General features: G+C 36.7%; 2 protein-coding genes across 2 annotated transcripts; both read right to left on the minus strand.

The window, feature by feature from the left end:
- Nucleotides 1-1,996: 1,996 nt before the first annotated feature.
- On the minus strand, nt 1,997-5,433 carry LOC131950268 (uncharacterized). The gene is made up of 4 exons (XM_059312349.1): nt 5,207-5,433; nt 3,230-3,716; nt 2,686-2,800; nt 1,997-2,551 (listed from the first exon to the last, which is right to left on the minus strand). Exons 1-4 carry the CDS (start codon nt 5,383-5,385, stop codon nt 2,418-2,420), a joined length of 915 nt encoding a protein of 304 aa, XP_059168332.1. The 5' UTR covers nt 5,386-5,433; the 3' UTR covers nt 1,997-2,417.
- A 5,140-nt stretch (nt 5,434-10,573) lies between these two features.
- Nucleotides 10,574-25,668, minus strand: LOC131950267 (uncharacterized). Its single transcript, XM_059312348.1, has 2 exons — nt 24,789-25,668; nt 10,574-13,927 (listed from the first exon to the last, which is right to left on the minus strand). Exons 1-2 carry the CDS (start codon nt 25,500-25,502, stop codon nt 12,305-12,307), a joined length of 2,337 nt encoding a protein of 778 aa, XP_059168331.1. The 5' UTR covers nt 25,503-25,668; the 3' UTR covers nt 10,574-12,304.
- Between the last annotated feature and the right edge of the window lie 1,720 nt (nt 25,669-27,388).

Raw genomic sequence — 27,388 nt, forward strand, 5'->3', positions numbered from 1 at the left:
TGCAACTTTTATAGCATTTATTCTAAAAATATAAAATTTCTAAATTAATTTTAGGCTTAAGTTTTTATTTTTTATTTTTTTTACGGTCTAAATCTTAAAAAGCACGTTTTTATTCCATGTCAACAACATTGGGGACGGAATCTCGTCAACTCGCTCGCCTCCATTCCACCGAATAATTCTAGTTTCTAGATCTAACTCTTCTTATTTTCTTAACTCTTCTAATCTACTCCATAGATTATAGATCTAGAATAGATCTAGATCTATTAGTCTAGATTTTCTAAATGAAAACATTAAATCAGCAGACCTTACTTTTATTACTTAGTTCTAGAGATCTAATACTAATGTCTCACTTACGGTCGCAGACTACATGGAGATTTTAAATTTTGTTTATCGTGGTCATTTTAAGTACCGAAAACAACATTTAGATCTAGATCTCTAGTAGGCTTATTTAAAAAGCATGTGAATGCAGTCAATTTTTCAGTTTTTAAAGATGTTCAATACTTACTTGTTATTGATATCTGTGACTAGTCGCCTAATATCAAAATGATGGCAATCTAAAGAGTAGGTTAGGGGTCATCCATAAATGACGTCACGCTTTTTTTGACGATTTTTACTTCCCCTCCGCTCCGTCACACGTCGTCAAAAAGCCAGACCCCCTCCCTAAAATGACGTCACACCTCAGCCTACAACCCCCCCCCCTCAAAATTGCAGTTGAATTTTTTTTTAAACATCGATATTTTTCTAAAATCCTGTCTGAACTCTGTCAAAATAGAATATTTTAATCAATTCCTATTACAATTTATTAAAACAGTTTTCTTAAACGCGAAATAACGTCTAAAATTCGATTTCTAACATTGCTTTTTTTATAATGCAAAAGTGTGACATCGCACCATCGTAACCTCCCCCCCCCCCTCATCACACACCGTCACAAAATTACAGACCCCCCCCCCGACCCCCCTACGAGGGTGACGTCATTTATGGACGACCCCCTTATGACTTGATTAGAAAAGAAAGTGCGCCCCCCCCCCCCTCCAAATTAACAGTAGAGTATATATGTTTTGCAAGTGCATCACTTGCTATAGGAATCTACTAATCCATCAAATCCTGTATAGTCCTACATTCATAGACCTACTAGATTTTTAACTAGATCTAACTGTCAACTAACTTTACTGTTCTATCTTTTCTATTTTCTATAGGTTTACAATAGTTTTGTTATGGATATAACATTTATCTATAATAGTATTGATATCAGATTTGGTATTATTGGAAATAAAATCATAAATTTTACAAACTACACCTTACAGTGATGTATATTATTATATTTTGCTGGGATGCAAATATGCATTATCACATTTGAAGGTGTCTATGCAGAAAAAAAACCTATATCTTGTCTATGTTACTGGAAACTACATTTCCATATCACCTATCAACCATTGTTAATCTTGAAATTTTGAATTATATTAATACAGAACTCATATCTGGCCAAATTATGAATAGCCTAGTTAGCCTTGCAACTTATAATTGGGTTTGAAATATCACTGCACCCACAAGTAGGATTACCCAACACTGACAAAGTTTTAAAAAAATTTCATAATTAGGTTATTAAAAATAATTTTAATTCTGATTTTATAGGATTGAACAAGAGATATGGCATAATCTGTACACATAAATATTTTATATTTTAGTCCAACAACTCATAAAAACATTTTTTTATTATTTCATGAAATTCAATAAAAAATTTAATTAAAAAGAAAACTAGCTAATTCACAGAAGCATTTGATGGTAAAACAGTAAACAATAAAAAACACTGCCTAAATGTCTAATAGATAGAGTTTTTTTTTTAAGAATAAGAAATATAATTTATAGCTTATATAAGTTATAAGATATCACAATCAAAATCACAATTTGCTATGGTCAATACAACAGCAAAGTAAAATGAATAGTATTATAAGTTCTAGAAAACATTTAATTAATGAATATAATAACCAAGTCTTCCTTGTTAAAGTTTTTTAAACTCTGATTAGAATGATTAGATGTAAAACAAATTGCTTCTTTAAAAAATTAATGTAAAAGAATATACAGTTTTATATGTGGTTTATTTTTACATAATGGGTAACAAATATTTATTTGTGTAAATAAATTTCTAGAATAATCCCAAGCTGTATATAGTTTAAACTATATTAGTCAACTTTTTTCAATTTAGATATATAACTTGCAATATAAAATGTGTAAATTCAAGTTCCTAAAACAATGAAGGTTTAATTTTAAAAATCAATAAAGATATAATATAAAATAAATTGACTTAAAGTATGATAATACTAATAAAACAGTACATAATATGCTTTATTATTCAAATAAATTTGTATCACATAACACTCATACATCATCATTGTGTTTTAACTGTAAGTTTTAAAAACTTAAGATTTAGTAGCTTCTCTCCAGTGCGTCAATGCTTTTCTAGTCATTTCTTCTGGAATGACAGGAAAGTATTTTTTCACAGCATTAACTATCCCTTCATCTCCTCCTTCAATTTGTGTTGGAACCAGCTCACCTAATGAAAGATTAAATTAAATATTTTTATTATTAAATAATAAATACTAATTCTAAATATTAAAGGTAATAGATTGATTTCAACACATTAAATCAACCTTTAGGAATATTTAAATAATTTAAGTAAATACAAACCATTTTCATCTTCTATCAAGGTTTTTTCATTGATCACCATGACTGCTTTCCTGTCTGGGAAACCTAATATTCTAAAAGATAAATGGAATGGAGATGCTTTTGGGTTTTGAAATACCTGAAAAATAGCATTGATGTAAATTGTAAGTGATTAGTCATTTTCGTATATTGCTAAATAACATAATTAGAATTTTTATAAATTAAGAGTATGGTCTTTCAAGGAGTAAATGTGTTTAAATAAAGCCTAAACATGCAGATATTGTTTCTATTGAAAATATAACAAAATGTTGTGCTTTAATTTCCCGCTGTTTTAGTAGAAAAAAGCCAAGTATAGCTTCTTAATTTTCTAAGATCCAATAGATTCATAGATGAGAATTTTAGTAAGTGATGAATAATTTAAAAAAAAAAAAAAACATTTTTTATACCATATATTTTTGTCATACTAAAATTCTTTTTTATCTTTGATATTTTTATAAATTGAAACTATATGCTGTTTTATTCAACAGTTTTAACAGTTTTAAAATTAATGAATAAAAATCTGGCAAACCTGATCAAAAGGTGGATAAAAATCTTCAATATTTGTTGTGAACTTTGTAAGGTCAGCAAAATAAAACCTCCTCCAGCCATCAAGGAAAAAATGTACACCATCTGGTTTGCTGGTTGTGCCCTTAATTAATTCACCTTTCCTGTGCATCCGCAAAAGATTCCCTTCATATTTTATATACTTGTATTCAATAAAAGAGTCAATATATATTGGGGATTCTTTCTCGAAATCAAGACTGACTGCACGATAGGTTGGGAAACCAAATCCTGCCTCTGCTATAAATCTATCACCAGGCTTTTCAACATTTCTGACATAAACTGCAACATGATTGTCTTGGAATTTTGTGGATGATGTACATGTAGCATGGGCTAGTACAACATCAAAACCTACAGCTTTCAGAAGATAATAGGCTGCTACATTAAGATTATAGCACAGCCCTCCAATACCACTTATGAGGTCAGCTTTTATGTCATCCAATGATGGTCTCTTTCTGAAATTATTAAATTTTTTTTTTTACATAAGCCCATTAAGTAAACAAGGTAATTAAAAAGTCTTGTGACAATTTAAGCGCAATTTCCTTATGTTATCTAAAAATAGCTCTGTCGTAGCATAAATCAAGAGCAGGCCAGGGTTAGTAAAACCATTGGTTAGTTATTAAAACGTTTTTTATTAATTTTTTTTTCAGTATTTTACATGTTTTATTTACAATAGAGTTACATGACTAAAAACCATTGCGCGCCTAGCTACTGAACGTGATGACGCAGCCAGTGAACGTGATGGAGCAGCTATTGAACGTGATGACGCGTGTGGTGTGGTTGGAAAAAATGCCTACTAATTCGGTCCAAATTTTAATTAATTCAAAAAAAATGTTTGTGACCGAACGAAAGGATATTTTTGAAAACTTTCTTCGGCAATATTGTTCTAAATTATGGCAGGAATCGATTGGTACATGTTTCAAGTCGCTAAGTGGTCTGGTTGCCGTGATATGGGCCAAAAACTGCATTTTTTCGAGGTTTTTTGGCTTTTCCGGGAAATACATGAAAGAAACCAGCAATTTTTATGGCCTATGCTCATTCTCGTAACTTGCTTAACATAATTGCTTTTGGAACTAGTCATCGATATTGCTTCTTTGAGGAGGAGATACGACTTAAAGCCCGGACACACATTCATCCATACATTCATTCATTCATCCATCCATTCCCAGAAATGACGAGTTAATAAACGCAATTCTCCAGAATGGAAATTGCGCTAAAAATTGTTAATAATTTCTGAGCACTTAGTTTAAATGTTAAACAATCCTTATTAAAATATTGAGCCTCTATATATATATATATATATATATATATATATATATATAGGGGCCCTATATATATATATATATATATATATATATATATATATATATATATATATATATATATATATATATATATATATATATATATATATAATATAGTACATATACATAATTTAAAAACAAAAATTTAATGATAATAATAATAACAACCCATGAGTAATTGTAAAGTCTGTGAACATCCATTTTAAAAAGATACTTGACACCAATAATATTTTAATTAATATATGAATGGGTTGGAATTATAGCTGCTGTAGCAGTTACTGAGTGGTTGAATGTAGAGCATTAGACTGCTTAACCAAGAGTATCAAGTTCAGATCCTGGGCTCAAGTCTGTCTAGCTCTGATGGGTACCTGACTGCACTCATAGTAGGGAAAGTAAAAGCGGTTGGGCATAGTGCTGACCACACCATTCTCGCATTTGCCAATGTCACAGAAACAAGCGAACTCTACCTTCCCCATAGGTTGTCAGGTTTGAAAGTATTCTTTTTGTAATTGCAGTGAATACAGATATATAGCTAATGTAACCTACTTCATTCACCAAAACCAAAGTGGCAACTTGGAAAAAAATATTTTTAAAATAATCTAAATTTCATTATTAATACAATTATAATATGTTTTGCTTACCTTGACTCTGGAGGCTCACTTAAAAGTTTGATATTTTGAAAAGGTAAATGTGTTTGCATATTCATTATTATTTCATCCAGGAGTGACTTTCTGTCATTCTTCATTCTTTCCTCAATATTCCTAATATCCAAATTAGACTTTAAAAATTCCAAGGCTTCATCTCTTGTAAACATATTCATTGTTGTAATAGAATGACTGATAGTTGGAATAAAAAAGATTATTTCCAATTAATTAATTTGTTATATTAATGATCCACCCCCTCCCACACACACACTCACTAAAGGTAATTGTGTTTTAATGGAATGTATGTAATTTGCAGGGCTATTACTAATATGTATCAATCTACTCGCTACTGAATAGTAAATACTGAAACTGTATTTGGTGGAATAAGAACAATTAGATTTTAAAAATATAGCCACTAGCACAAAAGTATTCACCGCTAATACTTGGTCAACTTTAGTGGTACTAGTTTTAGTACTAGACTTTCTATTGTATAAGTATGTGTTAATATATTAATATATATTAATATATAAGTTATAAACAGTTATTAGGCCTAATAGTTATATTATAGTTATTAGGCCTATAATAAATATTAAATAACTATTAATTATAGTACTAGTACATACTACTACATAGTTAAGTTAGTAGTAAATAGTACTAGTCACGCAAACAATAAATATTAAATAATATCTTATTAATTTAATAATGTATTTATTATTTACTTGAATGTTTACTAGACTATTTAGTAGTAGATCTATTTTATATACTATATACTATATTTATTTATATTACTATATACAATATATCAATATAGTTACATGTCACATAGCCGATAGATACTAGATACTCGATAGGATTATAATATATATAGTATATAGTATAATATAATATATATACTAAAGTAACTATAGGAATGACAAGTCTATAAATATTAAATAATATAATTATAAAGTATAGTAGTATAAGTAATTAAGTATAGATTATAGATAATTAATAATAGATACTAGGCCCAATTCTAAAGTAAACTAAAGTGCTAAAGTGAAGTGTTCACATAAAGGACAATTTTCATAGGTAGGCTATAACTAGTATGGTCTAATTATAATAGTAATAATTAGCAATAAACCAGATCTAGAATCTAGATTTTAATATAGATCTATTATTATTGTAATATTGATATTTTGATTACGAAAACACAATTTTTCCGAAAAAGTTGAAAGGTTATGATTTTTTAAAATTTAATAAAATAAAAACTAAGAGTTCCCAGTCTAGGAACACGTTTTTTAAACGAAAACAAAAACTAATTTTTAATTAAATATGTAGAAATAATAGTAAATATATATTGTATGTGTTGTTGATGTATGGTCTACTGTCAATCAATTTATTTTATTGTTTTAATACTTTCTTTATTTCAATCGTTTTTATCAAATCCGTAAAGGTTATAAACTGTAACAAGTAGTGTTGCCAGTTTAAAAATCAGCCTACATAAGCTGACCTCTTCTCAGTGGCGTTTACCCCAATTTTTACAAAAAAATAAATCTAATAAATTTGATTAAACTAATTGCGGAATAGTTGGTTTCAGGTCGTTTGGGGAAGGGGGGCTGTCCTTTGTAACGAAGCGTCGCGGGGTGTCAGAAGGTCTGACAATAATTCTTTAAGTTTGAAAAAGGCTAGAATTATTTTTTTTTGTGAACTTAAAACAAGAGTAAATTTTTAAGGTATAAGATGGATCAGTATAGGTCAACTAAATGTTGACCGAGCTCAGTAAATATTTTAGAAATAAATCGCTGTTTAAAAAAAGAATCTAAATTTTAAGTCGGAGCACGCCTATGCGTGACGTCATATTTGGGGGAAGGGGTTAGCTTTTTGTGACGATTGGGGAGGGTGGACTAACTCCGAAACTCGCTTTTAATCGATGACCACTCGCAAAAAATTTCGTTTCGCGACATCATACTAAGAAACAAGTAATTAAAAAAAGTCTAGTGACCATTTTAGCGCAATTTCCTTATGTTATCTAAAAATAGCTCTGTCGTAGCGTAAATCAAGAGCAGGGTTAGTAAAACCATTGGTTAGTTATTACAACGTTTTTTATTAATTTTTTTCAGTATTTTACATGTTTTATTTACAATAGAGTAACATGACTAAAAAAAAACCATTGCAGGCCTAGCTACCGAACGTGATGTCGCAGCCATTGAACGTGATGACGCGTGTGGTGTGGTTGGATAAAATGCCTACTAATTTGGTCCAAATTTTAATTAATTCAAAAAATTTTTTGTGACCGAACGAAAGGATATTTTTGAAAACTTTCTTCGGCAATATTGTTCTAAATTACGGCATAAATCGATTGGTACATGTTTCAAGTCGCTAAGTGGTCTGGTTGCCGAGATATGGGCCAAAAACTGATTTTTTTTTCGAGGTTTTTTGGCTTTTCCGGGAAATCCATGAAAGAAACCCGGAATTTTTTTGACCTATGTTCATCCTGGTAACTTGCTTATCATATTTGCTTTTGGAACTAGTCCTCGATATTGCTTCGTTGAGGAGGAGATACGACTTAAAGCTGCGGACACACATCCATCCATCCATCCATTTATCCATTCCCAGAAAAGACGAGTTAATAAACGCAATTCTCCAGAATGGAAATTGCGCTAACAACAAATTTTTGTTGTACAACCATTACACTAAGAAACAATCTCAAAACTGCTCCCGCATAGGAAATGCTGATTGGACAAAATCTTTAACCATTACCTTAGGCTAGCGGCTAGACAGATCAAGATGTGTCCGATTCTCAAGTTCAGCAGAACCATAGGCTCACAGGCGTAGCGAGGGGGGGGGGGGGGGGGGCGTGGGGCGCGGACCGCATCGGGTGACACCATTTAGGGGGGTGACCCCAAGGCAGAAAATAGCAAAATATGTAGAGAAAAACTTGAGGGGAGGGGGTGCAAATCGAAAATTTGAGGGAGGGGGGTGCAAATCGAAAATTTGAAAGTTTGTCCCCGGGAAGGGTCGCTACGCCTCTAAGGGGGGGGGGGGGGGAGGGGTGACACCTTTAAGTGCCGCACCGGGTGACACCCGTCCTCGCTACGCCACTGCATAGGCTACATAATATGCCTAGCATGTTAATTAAATGCTTGAGTTCTCCTACAAGATGTATGACCACATTTTAATGATATGTTTGGCATGAAATCCTTCACGAATCTCATCTTCCGCATCTTCTCATTTAGTGAAGAATAAAACATCAATACACTAGCGCCATTGTATAGTGAGGCCCTATGTGTCAGACTTGAACGGATGCATTCATCACGAGTAAAATGTCTTGATTCCAGAGGCGTAGCAACCCCCCCCTCAAACTTTCGATTAGCACCCCCCCCCCCTCAAACTTTCGATATGCACCCCCTCAACCTTTCAATTTATTTTTCCAACCCATTTTGGCACCCCCTAAGGTCGGCGCCCGGGGACATATGCCCCCCCCCCCCCTCGCTACGCTACTGCTTGATTCTGAATTGGTCTCTTGGCTCAATGTTAATTAAAACACCATCTTCATCATTGCTATGCCTTCTATATCTGCATTTCTTGTGAGCAGAGTTTCTTCCAAGCGAAGCCCCCCCGAAAAATTTTTACCGCCCCCCCCCCCCCCCCGAACGAAATGAAATTTATATAATTTATATAGAAAATATATACTTTTAACAGTGTCCGCCCCCCCCCCCTCCCGAAGAAAGTCTACCCCCCCCCCCCGAAAATTTCAAGTGCCCCCCCCCCCCCCCCGGAGAAAATAGTCTGGAAGAAACACTGCTTGTGAGCAACATCATGACATTTTTTTTTTCAAAATGACCGTGCTCATCCCTAAAAACATGTTTACAAAATCCGACAGTAGAGTACAGATCTAGACTAATGTGCGTATATATGTGTGAATGTAAAGGGGGGAGGGGGGGTCTTTTGTACAAGCAACTCCACAAATTTAACATTACCATAAATACAAATTCCTCCATTTTATTCAGAGTGCGTATGGCTTGATTTACCTCGATAGTTTCTCTTCTTTTTTTAGACATTACATTACTGATTATTTTAATGACTCGAAACTAGTCGCTACTATTTTAACAACTTGTATTTTGACATTAAATTGTAAAATGTGTCATAGATGTAAATAGGCATAATTATGAAACATTTGATTTGCCCCCCCCCCCCCCCCCCGATGACTTGTATCATGCTAGTGAAGATGCCTAAAGCTCTCTACCCACCCCAATCCCTTATTGCACGGAATGCAGATGTCACACTCATAGACGGGGGGGGGGGGGGGGTGAGTGGGTTTAGAAAACAGTTTTAATTAATAAACAGGGTCTGGCTTTTTGCGACGATGTTCGACGTAGGGAAGGGAGGTAAAAATCGTTAAAAAGCGTGACGTTATTTATGGATAAACCCTACTAAGAAATAAATGTAGATAATTTATGCAACTGTAGTTAATTAATGCCATGGTAAGATTAACCTGAAATTCAATTTTTTTCATTCCTTTTGCTTTCATAAAAATTTTACCGCCAGATATTTGTTTTTTTTTTTTTTAACTGTGTTTCATTTAAACTAATTATGAAACAATTTTTTTGGGCGTACATAATCATTTTGTCTACTCTTAAACTAAATATACTAGAACTAGATCTTGTCAAATTTAAAATCCTGGTAGGGCCTAAATTGGATTTGCACACTTTTAGACTCCAACTTTTCTTACCTCTATTCATTTTTATTAATTTTATTGGTACTAGATTTATGGAAGCTAAATATGTCCACTGTGTTTATGCCATTTTTCCTATCAAGTATGATGGGTTTTTTTTTAAATAAATAAAATCAATTTTTACTGTGATTTAAATTTTGGAGTTTTTATTTATTTTTTTTAAAAATGCTACTCAACAAGTTTAATAGGCTTTCTCAAATTAATCTAATACACATTTAGTTTTGATAACAAACTTCTAATACACAAGAGGCATCATATTTAAATTGGAGTCTTTTTTTTTTCAGCCTGTAGCCTACCTACCACAACTGTGGACAGTTAAACAATTCACTAAAATATTGTAACAAGGGTTTAATAAAGAAAAAACCAAAACTTATGATTAAATAAATGCTTTAATAACATTTGAATCATATTACAACATTTAAGGATATAGTTTTGTAAATGACATTCATTGTGTATTTAAAATCAATTTGAAAGTAGCATAAGAGTTCATGAAAATAAAGATAAACATGTCTGGTCCTATAACAGGACCCATTAGGGACATAACTGTGGTTTATCTCATGGGATTTATTTTACAATTTCCACAACAGTAATGTTGGTCAGTTAAAGTATTCAATATCAGTTTTAATGTCTGAAAAAAAAATATTACAGTTTTTTCAACAGCAGTCTGATTGCTATTTTTATTTTGTTTCATGGAATATAAAGTTTAACATTTAAATTGAGTCGGCTTAAAATTACATTCTAACAACTTACAAAAATAAGTTCGGACAAAAACAATACTCTGATTCCTCGCAAAAATATTATTCGACATTCATAACATAAATGTGCAAGCTAACTAATATACAAGATGTTCCTGTTGAAGTCATCTTTTGTCAAATGATGAAATAAAACAAAGAGTTAACATTAATTTTTTTTATATAAAGCCAACTTTTCAATTTTTGTTTATGTAAATATAACTCTACTTTACTCCATTGTCAGATTATTCACAAAGTATAAACCTGTGTTACCAAAGACTACAGCCTGCATTCTGTCACTTACTTCAATCAAAACAATTTGTTTGTACTGAATTAGTCCTCAAGTGTTTCAAAATCTTTTCTTTAGATCTAAAGACAACCAGTTATGGGCAGCTTGTGGAAATAAAAATTTAAGATTTCACAACCAAATTTTCTAACAAGAACAGCAAACTTTCTTTAGCTTGAAATTCATGGCTGTAAACATAACTCTTATGGTTGCATGTTGTTTTGTGAATAATCTTACAGTGAGTGTGGTCAAAGAAAAGCAAGCTTAGCATTAATAATACAGTATTCTATTCAAGTCTATTATTCTCTCTTCTAGTGCAGTTGGTTGAAATGTAAATGTAGTACTAATCACTGGTTTACAATGATAACCTGCTCAATATTACCTCATAAACCTCTGTCAAATTGTGTTGATAAAAGAAACTACTACAAAGCTTTAAACAAGTTAGTATCTAAATATATTAATATTGCCTTTATTTACATAACATTTAAAGCCTATCAAGTTATTGCATCCAATAGAACCACCAGTGTCTATTATGCGTAGGAGCGGACATTAAGAATAAAGAAAAATATTTAAAGCCCTACTTTACAGTACTCTGATCTTCCAAGTTTTTACATTCAGGAAAATCTTAAGAAGTAATTATTAAAATAAATAAGTATTAAAAGACATCAGATCACTGCTCTGATACACATGACTATTTACATTTTAGCTAGATTTATAAACCAGATCCTTGGAAAATAAAGGAGCAGCATTTATATTTATATTGCTAATTACAAAAAAAATATGTAATTATATTGTTAGATAAGGCTTAAAAGCTAAATGTTTGTGGTCTTTTAGGATACGTATAGGAACTAGTTGAATAGTATATCTGCTTGACTATAGTAAAGTTTTTCTAAAATTAAAATAACTTAAAAGTTTATTGAAAATAACTATAATAATCAAATACTTCCCAAGACCAACACAGACATGTTACATATTTCTTAAAACATGTTTTAGCAATAAATATCCCACACAGAATTTAGAAATGTCAGTGTGTTAATAGATATACAAAAAAATTGTCTATTTTTTATAAAATATAGCAATCAACTTCTGTTAAACCTGTTTCATTGTTGGATGTACATTTAGGCAAGAGAACTGGCTTTCTTCAAAAAAGTAAAATTAAATGCACTCACACTGTTTATAGTTCTGTGAATTTAAACACTTATTGTTTAATATCACTTGTGTATTTAATTGTATAAAAAAATATGTAGAATCAACATTTATATTTTTTTAGTAATTTAATTATACACTATGGACATTCAGTATGTTAGTATTTTTTTTTTAAATACTGATATTTATTGATAAACCTAAAAATGTCTTATTTGAAATTAATTCACATTGGAGTAGTTTGCTCTTTTCTTTGTTATTTCCCCTTGTCTGTTATCAGACCATTTTTTAATAGCTTCGGCCCTTCTCCTCTCAGCCAGGTCTTTACTTTCTCTGGTGAGAGCAGGGTGGGAATCAATGGTATGCACTTGGCCTTTTCTTTCCCATTTCCCTGATAGCCGTAAGTGGCCGTTGTTTGGAGATTTATAGTCTAAGCCTTTGTTGGAGTTCACGGTTGGTGATGCGGATTTGCGTTGAGCTAAATTTTGCTGGTGACCTGAGGCATTGTTCATGTTAAGGGGCGAGTTCGGACTAGAAAAGTAGGCGTTCATTTTAGCATCGTTTATGGGTGAATCTGGTGTCAAGTAGGTATGCTGGTGGTTGTGTGGCTGGTGGTTGTGTGGCTGGTGGTTGTGTGGCTGGGATTGAGGTGCTCTGAGTTTAGGCTTGATGCTCAAATCTTGCGGCTGGTTGTCATCCAACCCATCAGACTGGGTTTTATAAATGCCATTTCGTAAATCTGTTGAAGATATGTTTTGTACCGAGGTCAAGATACTGTTGGTGGTGTGGACATCAGAGAGATGGCTTGGTAATACATGAGGATTCCTATGCCCGTAAGGATATCCGTGAAGTATATTATCAACAATGTATCTTTGATTTGAGGAGGAATCCTGTGGGGACCAGTAGCTATTAATTGAACCATGGTTACGATTTTGAGAACCATCATTCAACTTGAGCTGGCTATTTTTAACCACTTTTATTTCATCAGGATTAACTCGCTCGACTAAAGGACCATGTTTTAAGACCACAGCTTTGTGACGACAGTCTTCGTCTTTCTGAAGTTCCTCTGCAATTATACTAGCAATACGAGAGCTATGCCGTTGAGGAGGAACATGCGCCTCACTATGTGTTTGTGACTTTAGGTTGTGTTGGTAAGCAGAATTCAAAGCTTGGCCATAAGAAGCAGTGGATGCATGTTGCCTAGAATCCAAAGTTGCATTGCTATATGATGAATGAAACTCGGAAGTTCCATTTCTTACTGCATCTCTTCTTGATGCAGATTCCCTGAAAAGAAGAAGTTGATGTTCGTTTGCACTATATTGCAAAACCCTTTGCTCTGGAATAGAATGTTCATAGAGACTGTTTTCTCTAGCTGACGATACCGCCATAGTTGAGGCGGAAAGGGAGTGCGGGCTATGGCTAGCTCTACCAGCAGTATTGACGTATGAATATGGAATAGGAGATGCAGAAGAACGTCTAACCATGTTTGGAATTTCTCTTGAATGAGGTAATCTTCCACCAATATCCATTGTTTGATGCCTAAAAGCATCGTGCTGCCGTGGAATATCATCGCGAACTTGCCTATAAACGTGACGACTTGCTTCTTGCATAGCCTGTAAAGCACGAGAATCTCCTTCAACCTGTCGGAGAGATTCCGTGTGAAGGTTAACAGCTGAGGCGAGAATATCCAAATTTGAGGGGCCATAACTCATTGGCTGCTGTTGCATGTTGCTTGCTGGCTTGGGGCTAGTTGTCTCCTGCTGCACCCTCTGGCCAGTCTGATGTTCTGCATCTTGTGTGCCTTCAAAGTACCTCTGCTGCAGTCGAGACTTCAACTTGGCATGCTAAAAATAAAACAATATAACAGTTATCAACTTGGAATAAGAGTTATGACATCATGGAATACTATAGAACTATAGAAACAGCCTAAAATCTCATTGGGACTTGCCCTCAAGATAATATAAAATTATTTTTGACTCCAGTTCAAGTTTTTTTTACTGTTACTTTTTAATAAGTAAAATATTTTAGCAGATCTTTTAATACAACCTCAAATATAGCTCAAAATTCACTCCCCACTCCCTCCCACCTTAAAGATATTGTTTACAAGTTGCTGAATGTTCCTAACATTAGCTAGCAACCACAATTCTATGGTAAGATAATATTTTTGTCACCTGAAAAAAAACATTAAGTTCATGTTACATAAATCCTCCTCCCCTCCCCCCCCCCCCCCCGTTACGTAAGCCAGAACCCCTATTTCTGTAACTCCAGGTGCGTGGAATTTGATCAATAACTTAAAAAAAATGGTTGGCATTTATTAACCTTGATTCAATCTCAGTAGGCTTATAATTAATAATTATCCATAGCCCCAAAATGTAATGCTTAGGCCCAATGTCATATTTCTCTTCAGACAATAGTAATTTAATAGCCTAACCAACAAAAGCTAGATCTAGAATATTCTATTCTAGATCTAGATATCTAGATCTAAAAAAATTAGTTAAGACAACAAATGGGGACAGTGCGTTGTTCAACAACAGGTAAGTAGGGCAGAGTTCTTTATTTCTCGGATAAATGACTTGACTAGGAATAATCCTAGCCCTAGACAGTACACAGCAAAACGCCTTGTTTATGTAATGTGCAGCTTAAAAAAATAAAATTTCAAATGGAATTCAGGAGTGACCTTGTGTGTCGTGAAGAAGTGACAACTACTCCGCCCTGGGCGAAAGCTATGTTGTCAAGTCAACATAGGCTACACAGGGCAGTGAGAAAAAAAAACAAGTTCCGGTAGGCCTACACATCAACACAAGTTACCGCCAGTCCTGGAGGGTCATACGCATAAATTATCCCATAGTAGGCGCTGATTGGCGAGATGGCTAGGGGCCATCGAAAAGCACGGGCTCAGTTGCTTTTTTAACTTAGGCCTCGGCCCTACAACGATCTACAATCTTGATATTGATCTAATCTAGAATCCATAGTAGATCTATACCTATGTAAGAGGGCGTAGTATAGATGGAATGACTATAGATGTCTGACTACACTTTTTATCTGATTTTATTATTTTGGCAAATAAATCTTAAAAGAGTAAAAAGTTCAAAACCGTGATAGTCCTCTGCAAAAAAAAAAAAAAAAAAAAAAAAAAAAAAAAAAAAAAAAAACTGGATAAACGAAATCTAGTCTAACTTGATAAGCCCTCATATTCGTGATATTTAGATGTTTATCACATCGCATTTCTTTAATAAGAAATATCGATATAAAAAAAATAATCGTAACAAAGAAATCAGTTTTATAATTTCTTGTCAAGTATCGAGTTTTATTTTCTTTCGTACTTTGGTCTTCTTACCCATTGCAGGTCACGTATTTCTGTAAAAGTCTCCCCTCGTTACAGTACATTAATTTCATCTAGATCTGACCAATCAACACAATGGTTAAACAGGTTTTGGTGGTGGAAAAGGGGGGGGGGGGGGCAATCTTGGTACGGTGCTATTTTGTAAAGCTATTCTATGCGATAAAATTTTTGTGTGGGCTATGTATGTTAACAAAGTGGAAAGGAGTGGCCTAGAAGTTAAGCGCTAATCTGCTAACCCAAAAGTCTCGAGTTCGAATCCTGGTTAAAGACTGTAGAACGTCTGTGTCCACCCACCCATCTCTATCACGTTAGGGATAGTAAAGGCGGCTGGGTATAGTGCTGACCGCACTATCCCTTCATATGCCGAGGTGACAGCTACAGGTGAACTCTACTTCACGTGCACCAGGGGCAGAGGCGTAGCGACCCTTCCCGGCGCCCGGGGACAAACTTTTCGATTTGCACCCCCCCTCAAGATTTCGATTTGCACCCCCCCCCCCCAAACTTTCGATTTGCACCCCCCACCCTCAAGATTTTTATTTGCACCCCCCCCCCCCCCTTAAACTTTCAATTTGCACCCCCTAAACCTTTCAATTTATTTATCCAACCCATTTTGGCGCCCCCTAAAGTCGGCGCCCGGGGACATATGTCCCCCCGCTACGCTACTGACCAGGGGCCATTTCCATTCGGAATTGAAACTTACTTTAATATGTTCACGAAAGAATTTGAACAGACCATACTTTGAAAGTTGAGAAATAAGGGGAAGTAAATGTAAACGATGTTTCTGCATTAGGTTGACCCCCATTCTTACTTTACTGCTTCAAATTAAAACCTAAATACAATGACGTGACTTTAAGTGAATTTAGTTTTCAAATTATGAATACTCCCCTTATCAAATTAAAAAAGTGCTCTGAAAAGTTATTTAAAAAAAAAAAAACAGCGACCCCCGCCGTTAACAGTAAAAATAAGATACGTAGGTTTAAAGTTTAACCTTTTGAACTTATGATCTTTGACCCACTTTCTGTTGAGGTTAAGTAGGGCCTCGAAATATGTTCACCGAATCATATTTCACTCACACATTCATTCTCTACACCAGCGGACGCTCGCTAGGAACACACACCACCACCACCACCACCACACATACACTAGAAGGAGTAGGCTACACAAACATTAGCAGTGATGATAGGCTTAAAAAAAAAACCTCACCAGAAAAGAAGGAAGAAACTTCCAAGTTTGTTTTACGTGACCTATTGTCTGTCTAAAGTCTGTCACCAGAGGACCTGTTCAAACACCCCCCCCCCCCCTCCCCACCCCCCACAGCTCAGACTACGTCAATAATCCAGTTAACCTACATGATCCGTGTCCTCTTACAGGCAGATACAGGCCTGTCTCCTGCCATTAGATTGAGCCAATGTCACGGCAGACAAACACATTGTTTACGTCTGCTGGTGGCCAGGGGTTTTAAAAAATATGAAGTCAAAGTTGGATAAATAAATAGGAGTAATAGAGAAAAACAAATTTTTTTTTATTGGACTCGGCAATTTAGAACAATACTCGCGAATATAGAAAAACAAATACTCGGAAACATGGAATAAACAGCGAAAGTAGTTAGACAAAGTGTATAACAATGCAGTGTGGGAAAGGATAGGACAAATTCCAGTGCAGCAAGAAATTTGGGGGGGGGGAGGTGGAGATGGTTATGTCATACGTAAGTATTGCCAGCCATCGTACATCATCGAATCCACAACTATCAAGAAAAGAGGGAGAAAAAAAATTTACACGACGTAGAGAAATTGAAAAAAAAGACATAAGAACAGAGTTTCTTCCAGGCATCTCTTGGGGGGGGGGGGGGGGGGTGACGGGGACGAGGCGGAGCTTGTTATTCTAAGATCATTATCGACCTAGTGTTAGTTATCTATTTTGGTGAGCTGACTGGTGTCTCCAATATTTGAACCCAGATCACCCACAACAACTACGTAACTCAAAAAGTATTATTTAATGTGTTTATGTAGCCTTCTGCTACACTATATACAAACCAACATCCACTAGACCTGTAGTTTTTAAGTATGACCGTATAGCAGAATTTCTAATTAGCTTCAGTTATAATTAATTAGAGCCTCGGTGTAAGGCAGTACTAAGACACGACAGGCAAGCGTTTAAGTACACTGAGGGAAAGGGGGAGGCGGGGCAGGTGGAGAAAGGGGGTTAGTCTTGTAACGTTGATAGAAAAAAAATGTCGGTCTAATCAATGTGCCGACGTTGTAGACTAGAATATAATGAACTCCCAAAAAAATACTCGTTCGAATTAAAATAAGCTAACTGTTATAACCTAAAATTAAACATTACTTTTTAAGCAAACGCATTTACAATTTATTTTAAAAATTGACCTTAAACGTTTTAATTAGGTCCAAATACAAATTAGTTGGTTTTGTTTCTCATGTCAGTATCGCGTTGTCTGGCTGATATCGTTCATTGTCATAACCACACTTTTAAAATTAAAATAAAATAAAAAAAAACTGTTCAAAAGCAAAATTACAGATACGGTTTTATAAACCAGGCACAAATTAAAAAAAACAAAACTTAAACCTGAACTTTGACCTATGAGCACGTGCTATCCTCTTGTAAACAACTCGAATGTAGGACCAAATAACCGAAATGTTTAAATCAGTCTATTATTAAATTAAAAAGGGTGTTATTGGCTCAGTTTTACTAAGCAGATTGTTGCAGAGGCGTAGCGACCCTTCCCGGCGCCCGGGGACAAATTTTTCGATTTGCACCCCCCCCCCTCAAGATTTTGATTTGCACCCCCCCCCCCCCCTTGAGATTTCCATTTGCACCCCCACTCAAATTTTCGATTTGCACCCCCCTCAACCTTTCAATTTATTTTTCCAACCCATTTTGGTGCCCCCTATGGTCGGCACCCGGGGACATATGTCCCCCCCCCCCCCCGCCACGCTACTGGATGGTTGGATTACAGGTTCAGGTTGAGAGCTAGCATCTAAAGTTATTTCCAACCTAGATTAAACCTATAACTATAACATAAAATTAGACGACTAATCCGACATTTTTAAAAATGAACGAGCCTCGCTATTATAGTTGCTTATTTAAAAAATCGAATGACGCACCATACTAATCTGATCATACTAACTTATCAGATTATTACTAAAGCTGTTTTTATAGCTATTCACGATCTGGATTGTCTACTTAGATAGCAGGTAGATCTAAGGTCAAGGACATCTAGAAGTATGACGTTGGAGAAAAAAAAATTCTTGGTTTAAGTTCTAGTGCACGAAGCGTTAAATTTTTGTTAAGTAGACTATTTTTTTAAGGGTAAGATGGATTTTGTATCTAATATTACGTAAACAGAAAATCATTTGAACCTCATACTTACCTAATAGATGAGGCTTAGAGAGGGTAGGGTTTGAGAGTTCTAAAGAAGAGAGACGGTTAGGAGAAGGGGAGGGGTGGAGATTAATAGACAGCGATAAAGAGAATGAAATTTAGGGTGGGGTATTAAAGTGATGGAGACAAAGAAAGGAAAATGTGAATTAGAGAAAGAGGAAAAAAGGAAAGTTATATAACAATTTTAAAAAATGAAAGGAAAGGAAGTAAAGTGATGTGAGGAAAGAGAGGGGGGGGGATAGAGATAAAAATAAAAAAATTGTGAGGAATTAAATTGTAACATGTTGTTTTGCCAGATTAAAGTTCTCAACCCAAGTTTTTCTTTTGAAACAGTTTTCAATGACAAATTCAATATCCCAGGTCATAAAAACTAAGCCCAGTAGCGTACCTGAAGCGCCACGCCCAAACGCGCACCGCCATTGGTCAATTTTTATACCTAGGCCTGGCGTACGCCGAATTTGAACAGCCTCCAAACCATGACCCCGTTCAATACCGACAGTTTTCAACGTCCCTAAATATTTGGTTTGACTCACTTCGACTTCACCTCTCGAAAAAATCTGGCCAGATGTGTCGGAATATTCGGTCAAAGTTTGATAGAATACACGTGGAAAGGTGCGGTAAGACTTAGGTTTATCTTTTTTTTCCCGGAAAAAAACACCCTGTTTTTTACTCAGTAAGCAGGTTAATAAGGCTAAGTAACTAAAAGGCGTCTAGGTAGGAGATCAGGAGTGGGGTGGGGGTGGGATTAAGGGAGCTAAGCTAATTTTGGCAAATGTGAAACATTAAAAAAAACGTCATCTTTCCCCGTTGGTGCCCAAGACAGATGGGTTAGATAAAGTTTCAAAGACCTCGACATTCAGAGGAATAACGTGGTCAGCGCTTTTTTCAACGTGCGTCAGGTACCCATCTGAACTGGGTGGACACGCATGTCATGCAGACTCGAACTCGAGACTTTCAGGTTAGCAATCAAATAACTACATTTACAGGCCTGGAGAGTGTTTTAGTAGACATGGACCTGTTTATTAAATCTAAGAACGGGAACATAGTCATTTCAGCCTCTAAGCCGAAAATGTGTGATTTTAACAAGTGACATACCCGCCTTCGGTCTGAGTTAAATTTTTGATTTTGGAAAAAAATATTTCATCTTTCAGAGGAATCGAGGCGTTTAGAAGGAATGAAACAAATAATTAATAATTTAAAAAAGACACTACTCCCAATAAAGAATCTAGAATAAGAGCGAAGAAGGCAATGAGAGATAGCGAGTTTGTTATTGGCAAAAATAATCATTAAATCACCATAAAGTGGTTCGGAGAAGGGGGTAGGTAGGAGAAGGGGGTAGGTAGGAGAAAGAAGAAAACATCCAAGTTAATCTTGACGAGTTATTTTAGGCGAACCTCTGGTAGTTTAACTTTGGTCCATTTGATTAGATCAATCGCGGGTAGAGTACTAAGACCCAGTTACAACAGACGGAGGTATTCGGTACCTGTACACCAGAGTGGCTTTCAGGCATCTCTTCGAGGGGTGAGGGAGGGGGTGGGGATACTGCCTCCCACCATTAGACGAAATGAAAAAAAAAAGAAATTTTACCACCACGAGGGAAAAAAATTGTCTAAAAAAGAAAACATGTCATAAAATGTTCTTGTTTGACACATTCAATACCTATTTGATTGTAAGCTCTATGTTAAAGCTAAAACCATTTGATAAACATTTGTTAACGCTGAACCCAGTACATTATATATGCGCATCTTGGAGTTGTTTTCTTTCCCTATTTCTTTGGCGACCAAAAAAAATGTTTGCCGCATTTCGAGAGGTTTTACATCACTTGCTTTAATCTGCAGACGCAAGGTGACGTCACGTCCGGATTCCGCGTCAGCCGTCTCGGCTGCTTGGCGGACTAAACGTCGCTGCCGGATATAAAATTAGAACATTCGTAAATATAGAACATTTGGTCCCTACACCGCCATCCATAAACAAAAACTGGGTTACCGCTGAATCACTTTAGATTTTTATTTTTAAATAAATATTCAATGTTTATTTTTTAGTTTAAAAATAGACTATTTCTGTGCTGATAAAAAAGCAGAAGTTTGAACAACTACGGGAGGGATAAAAGGATCTTTGGTCCATATTTGATTTCAGTTGGGAGCTAATCATTTAAAAATAAAAAAATTATTAGACGAATGGGCAGATTGATTTTCTATATAAGAAAGGCGAAATAATTTAAGACTACGCGGAGTGATCTCTATGACACAAAAAAAAACTTTAGTCATGGTACAAATTTAGACACCCGACACAAAAGACCACCCCCCCCCACCCGAACTGGTACAAATACAACAAATCCAACACACACAAAGCCCCCCCCCCCCCTTTCCAGTCCTACTACAAATTTAGACACCCCGACGCAAAAGCCGCCCCCCCCCCCCTTCAGTATTGGTACAAATGTAAAAACCCCAACACATGCAAAGGCCCCCCCCCCCCCTCCCCATCAGTATTGGTACAAATGTAAACACCCCAACACACACAAAAGCCTCCCCCAGTCCTACTACAAATTTAGACACCCCTAAAGCCCCCTCACCTGGGTGCATGTTTTTCTAGCCTACACTTTGCCAGATTTTGGACACGATATTTTTAACACAAATAAAAAAAAAACGGAAACGGAAACGAAAGAAAAAAATTAAATGGTTATCTTGTGAACTACTTCTTCTTGACCTCCTATATAGAGTTTTTAGAGTGAGAAAAAAAATAACACACGGTAAGGGGGTGCGGTGCAACAACTAGATACAAAAACTAAAAAGGGCGGGAAGTTTGAAAATTCGATAAGATACTAAGTGGGTAGTCTAACGGATTTATCACCCAACGAGAAGACGTACTATGTTTTTAAATGGGGAGAAACCAAACAGGCGGCTAACACTACTACGTGCCATATTTATATGGCAAGTACACCACCCCTTCCCTCGGAGGAACAATAAATAAATGTATACAGAAATATTAGATTAAACCAGTGTCTGTCACCCAGAGGCGTAGCGAGGGGGAGGGGGTACATATGTCTCAGGCGCCGACCCTAGGGGGCGCGTAAATGGGTTGAAAAAAAAAATTAAAAGCTCATTTAGCTGCAGTTTTGCATTATTAATATAAAAAAATATGGGGGGGGGGGGGCAAATTGAAAGTTTGTCCCGACGCCGGGAAGATGGCTACGCCTCTGCTGTCATCCCACGAAATTACAAGTGCCATAACCACCCCCCTGCAGAAAAATATCTGAAAGAAACCCTGTTTATCACGGTTAGATTCTAAGTTACCTTTTCAATAAAAGAAAAATATTGCGTCCATTTAAAAACGGGGTCTTTGTGTGTGGGACAAAGCATAACCGTGATTTACCTCCCCTTTATAGGAGTTGGCGTTTGGGGTAAGTTTCATATCCATTGCTATAGATTGTCATTGAATTATTGATCAACTACAAAGATCAAATTCCAACAGAATTTGTTTTTGTGTGTGTTATGTGTCACGTCGTCTCAGGTATACCGTGACAAGGTGCGACATTCCAGGCTAAAGCATTGTGGTAGGGCTTTTGTTAAAGGGGTGAGGAGGGTTCAGGGTGGTGGAGAGTTCAGGGTGGTGGAGGGTTCATGGTGGTGGAGGGTTCAGGGTGGTGGAGGGTTCAGGGTGGTGGAGGGTTCAGGGTGGTGGAGAGTTCAGTGTGGTGGAGAGTTCAGGGTGGTGGAGGGTTCATGGTGGTGGAGGGTTCATGGTGGTGGAGGGTTCATGGTGGTGGAGGGTTCATGGTGGTGGAGGGTTGGGGTCGACGGGTACACTGGTTTTTGGCAAGGGGGTCCAGCATGACGGAGGGTTCGGGGTGGTGGAGTGTTCAGGGTGGTGGAGGGTTCAGGGTGGTGGAGGGTTGGGGTCGACTGGTACACTGGTTTTTGGCAAGGGGGTTCAGGATGGCGGGGGGTTCAGGATGGCGGAGGGTTCAGCGTGGTGGAGGGTTCGAGTCGAAGGGTACTCCGGTTTTTGGCAAGAGGGCTCAGGGTGGTGGAGGGTCAATGTGGTGCAGCTGTGTCTAGGCGGGGGCGGGGGGGGGGGGGCTGTAGGGGAAGAATGATGGCACAAGCTTTCAATGGTAGAGGAAGGGTGTTGCGTGGAGTTAAGCCCTGTCAAGAGTTTAACAAGAAAACTTCCCACAATCTCGCCCCAATAACAAAACCTCGCTCAATCTCGCCCCAACAACAAAACCTCGCTCAATCTCGCCCCAACAACAAAACCTCGCACAATCTCGCCCCAACAACAAAACCTCGCCCAATCTCGTTCCAACAACAAAACCTCGCCACATCTCGCCCCAACAACCAAACTCAACCCATGAGTTCTGACCTGACCTGAACTGTAGACTTTGATCTAGCAAGTCAGGGCACGAAGTCCAGGCATGAAGTCAGGACATAGAAATCTGGACAGCCCAGGCAGTGTTCACCTGATTATTTAGATTTCATGACCACATTTTTGGAGGGAAATGTGAGACAGCTGCGGGTTTTGTTGTTTCTTTTTTTTGGGGGGGGGGGGGGGGGGGGCATACAAATTTCACAAATAAGAACATGTGGTTGAATTTGAAGTACGAAGTTTTAAGACATTTTTATCGCAATAATGTTCGAGATTCTCGACAAGATTACCCCAAGCCTGAGCGAGAACTTAGAATAGTATGACGACCACATGGAACGACGTGGTCTGGAGGTAGATGCAGGACTTCTAACCTGAAAGTCTGAGTGCGGATCCCGGTCTAGAATCCGTAGGATTTCCTCTATGCCCACCCAGTTGCTCATATTAGGGGAGATAAAGACTCATGTGCATCAGTGTTTCTTCCAAAACATTTTCTTGGAGGGGGGGGGGGGGATAGGGGAGGAGGGGGACTAAAATTACCGGTGGGGCGCTCACTGTTAAAAGTATAAAAATTTCTCCGTCTCACCCCCCCCCCCCCCCCCCCGAAGAGATGCCTGAAAGAAACTCTGATGTGCATTGAAGCAACCATACTATCCCTTCATGGAAACATGAACTCTTCTTCACCTGCCACATTGACCGTCGAAAGGTATCTTTATGTTTATGAAGACCACACTGCTGAACAATACCTACACAATTTAAAACACGCACACCACTAATACTACTATATCGTGTATATATCGACTGTTTTTAATTTATCAAAACATCTTATTAAGAAATAGATCTAAGTACTAAGCAATATCAACTGACCACAGGAAGAAGCCTGCGATTATCTATAACTATTTTCGCTGACCAATTTTTTAAACAATTCCCATTGACCACTAATGACGCGGGTCCCCGTGGGAAAGATGTCTCACCCGTTTAGGGGTATCATATTTATTTATCGCCCTTTAAAAATCGCCGGTACGTGCCCGGGCAATGGATGAGGCTCACCCGAGAGCCAATCTAGACCAAAGACCGGTGGTATTACGAGGTCATTGACCCCGTGGTCGTTAAAATGGCGGAAATCGGATCTACCCGAAATATCTGTATTGAGATGGTTTTTATGAATGTGTGGATTTTGGTGTTAAGATGTTCGTAAAAATAGTTTTATTATGATGGAGTGTGGAGATTTATCACAATTTTGAGTATGAGTTGCTTTGTGTGTAGTGGTTTTGTACGTGTGGTTTTTTTTTATCTGGTTGGTATTTTAGGGTGTTTTATGATTGTATTTGGGAGTTGGTGTTTTTGTGTGACTTTGTTCACAAGTTTTGGTGTGGGTTTGTGTTTTTGTGTGGCTTTATATACACGTTTTGGGGTAGGTTATTTTAGGAGTCTTTGTGTGTGTTGCGTACTAGTTTTGTTACGTGGCCTTGGGTATACATTTGTGTGTGGGTTGGGGTATACGTTTGTGTGTGAGTTGGGGTATACATTTGTGTCTGGGTTGGGGTATACTTTTGTGTGTGGGTCGGTACATGTAGGATCTAATGTGACCATAGACTCACCTTCCGTACTGTTGATTTATCATCCACATCGGGACTTGAGCTTCCGCTCCGGTCACTTTCGCTTTTGCTTCCATTGATCAGAGCACCGCCATCTTTTAGCACTGCTCCGTTGACCAAAACGCCATTTTTGAGCACTGCTCTTCTTTCATGAGCACTATCTTTTAGCAATGTTTCACTGGCACCATTGTTTAGCACAGCTCCATTGCTTAAGGATCCATCTTTCAGCATCATCCCAGTAGATAACCTATCCGCACTCAACGATTCTTTAATATTCCCCATTCCACCGTTCTCATTTTTCCTAAACCCTGTTTCCTCCGAATTCCCTTTGCTTAAAATGTCCCTAGAATTCACATCCGCACCGTCTTTATCCGGAAGTAAAACTTTTTCCGTATTGTCATTACAGTCTTTGAGTACTTGCTTTTCAGAATTTCTGGGCGGAGTTTTCGGCCACGCCTTCTCCATATCATCCAACACGGCCTCCGTGTCGTTAGCATCTAGATCGTACTCCAGCAGGCACTTCTTGATCGTCTTGTCTATGAACACCTCTAAGTCTGGAATACAGTACATGAACTCCATCTCCACCCGGCCGTTTGGTAAGCTGTCTGTGACTGAAACTCCACTTCCGGTGGATATTTTAGCAGGCGCTGCTTTGGGCCTGTCTTTCTGGCACAGCGACGCGTTCCTTCCGGAGATAATGGATTTTAATATGTTCATGAATAAAGTGTGATCGTGACTTAGATACACCAGACATCAGCCGTATTTGCATACTAGCTCTTTTCAACAACCGATTGTTGACTTATACCAGATATACGAATTGATGTTATGACTTCTTTAAGCAATATTCAAAGAACTTCTGGTCCAAGTAGGAGCCATTGAGAAATCAAAATAACTAACAAGTAACCAGAAAATCTAACAAACTACAAGGTTAACAGTCATCAGCTTTATAACATTGTGCTTGTTTCGTAAAATTTGATCCAACTTTTAAAGTCCTCAAGATATTTATGATCCCAATGCACGTCTGAAATACATTTAAAAAAAAAGAAATTGTTAATATTAAGATTTTAAACAAAATAACGAATTATATTTGTTAGACTCTTAAATAGGGGGAGCAGCTATTCTGAGACAAGAAACAAAAAAATCAAGAAACAGCTGCCTGTAATGTTGGTACTTAGCTGGACAACCACTCTAAGAGAAAACCCAGGACAAAAATCAGGCTTAAGGTAACAGCGGAACATGCGGACTCGTAAATACTAAACTGTGTTGGAGGAAATTACCTCCAAAATTACAATTAAGAACGAAAACACAGTTTAAATGATAAGAATATCCAAACATTTAAAAGACTTCTAATAATACTAACAGACTGTCATTTGTTGTTATACAATACTAAGTGTTGTGTAACTTGACTAAAACACCAAAGTTATCACATTATTTGTGGCAAGACTATAAACATACAAACAAAATGAAAACACTTATACATTATACAAACTTATGAAAAACAACTCCGCCATGATGTTTATTAGAAAACTAATTTTATTAGTGCACTTAAACTCTACTACAATTTGTATTTATAAATAATTAAAACATTATTTATTGAATGTACTCCAAAGAAAAGGCTATATCAGAGATATCAAACTAACAAAGGGAACTTGAGATAAACTATTGAGGTTTGGAGTGGTTGTACGAGTGCTGTTGTACTATTTACTTGATCAAGAACTCTTCAAATAAGGAGAGCACAATAGGACAATAAATTAAGAGATCTTCAGTGCACGGCTATCACTTTCAACCCCATCGTCTGTCGTCATATAAGCTACAAGGTCGGCCATAATTTACAGCCAGTTCGCCGTTTTACAGATAGTATACAGTTTTTAATTAAACCTATAGGCTATATGGCTACGCATTTTTATCGTATTTTTTTTTACAATTACTAAAATGAAAATTACAAAATGTGTTGTTTTTTTTCCTCCAAAAGATAGCTCTTTAAAATTGTTGGGGAAAAAAGTAGTTTTGTGTTCTCCAACAGTGGTGTAGCCAGGATCGTCTCAAGGGGGGTTCCAATTTTTACCCGGGGACAAACTTTCGATGTGCATCCCCCTAAAACTTTTGATTTGCACCCCCCTCAAACTTTTGATTTGCACCCCCCCATACTTTCGATTTGCACCCCCCTCATACTATGCCACTATGCCTACGCCACTGTTCTCCAATGTGGGCGAATAAGAGATTTTAACATCAATGCAGGAACACAAATATATCTCCAAACGTTACAGTATTGCCCTTTTAAGTACCATAAAAGTAATAAAAGCAGATTTCCTCGGTCCGAACAGCTGCTGTACATAGCACAGAAAAAAACAACTTTAGACGATACGATATTGCCCTGTTTTGTACAATAAAGAAACAGCTTTTCCTTGTTCCGAACAGCTATAGCGTAGAAAAACAACCTAAGACTATACAACATTGCCTTGTTTTGTACTAAAAGAAACAGCTTTTCCTTGGTCCGAACAGGTATAGCGTAGAAAAACAACCTAAGACTATACAACATTGCCTTGTTTTGTACTAAAAGAAACAGCTTTTCCTTGTTCCGAACAGCTATAGCGTAGAAAAAC

Source organism: Physella acuta, unplaced genomic scaffold (genome assembly GCF_028476545.2).
Source record: "Physella acuta isolate Inbredline_101_S28 unplaced genomic scaffold, ASM2847654v3 ptg000748l, whole genome shotgun sequence".
Taxonomy (NCBI): domain Eukaryota; kingdom Metazoa; phylum Mollusca; class Gastropoda; family Physidae; genus Physella; species Physella acuta.

Bases quoted from the DNA above. Each gene is read 5' to 3' on its own strand.
- LOC131950268 (XM_059312349.1), bottom strand. From the start codon at position 5,385: ATGAATATGTTTACAAGAGATGAAGCCTTGGAATTTTTAAAGTCTAAT. The intron at 3,717-5,206 runs GTAAGCAAAACA...TAATAATTTCAG, and splicing joins AGTGAGCCTCCAGAGTCAAG to AAAGAGACCATCATTGGATG. The intron at 2,552-2,685 runs GTTTGTATTTAC...ATCTTTCATTAG, and splicing joins CTTGATAGAAGATGAAAATG to GTGAGCTGGTTCCAACACAA.
- LOC131950267 (XM_059312348.1), bottom strand. From the start codon at position 25,502: ATGAACATATTAAAATCCATTATCTCCGGAAGGAACGCGTCGCTGTGC. The intron at 13,928-24,788 runs GTGAGTCTATGG...TTTTATTTTTAG, and splicing joins ATAAATCAACAGTACGGAAG to CATGCCAAGTTGAAGTCTCG.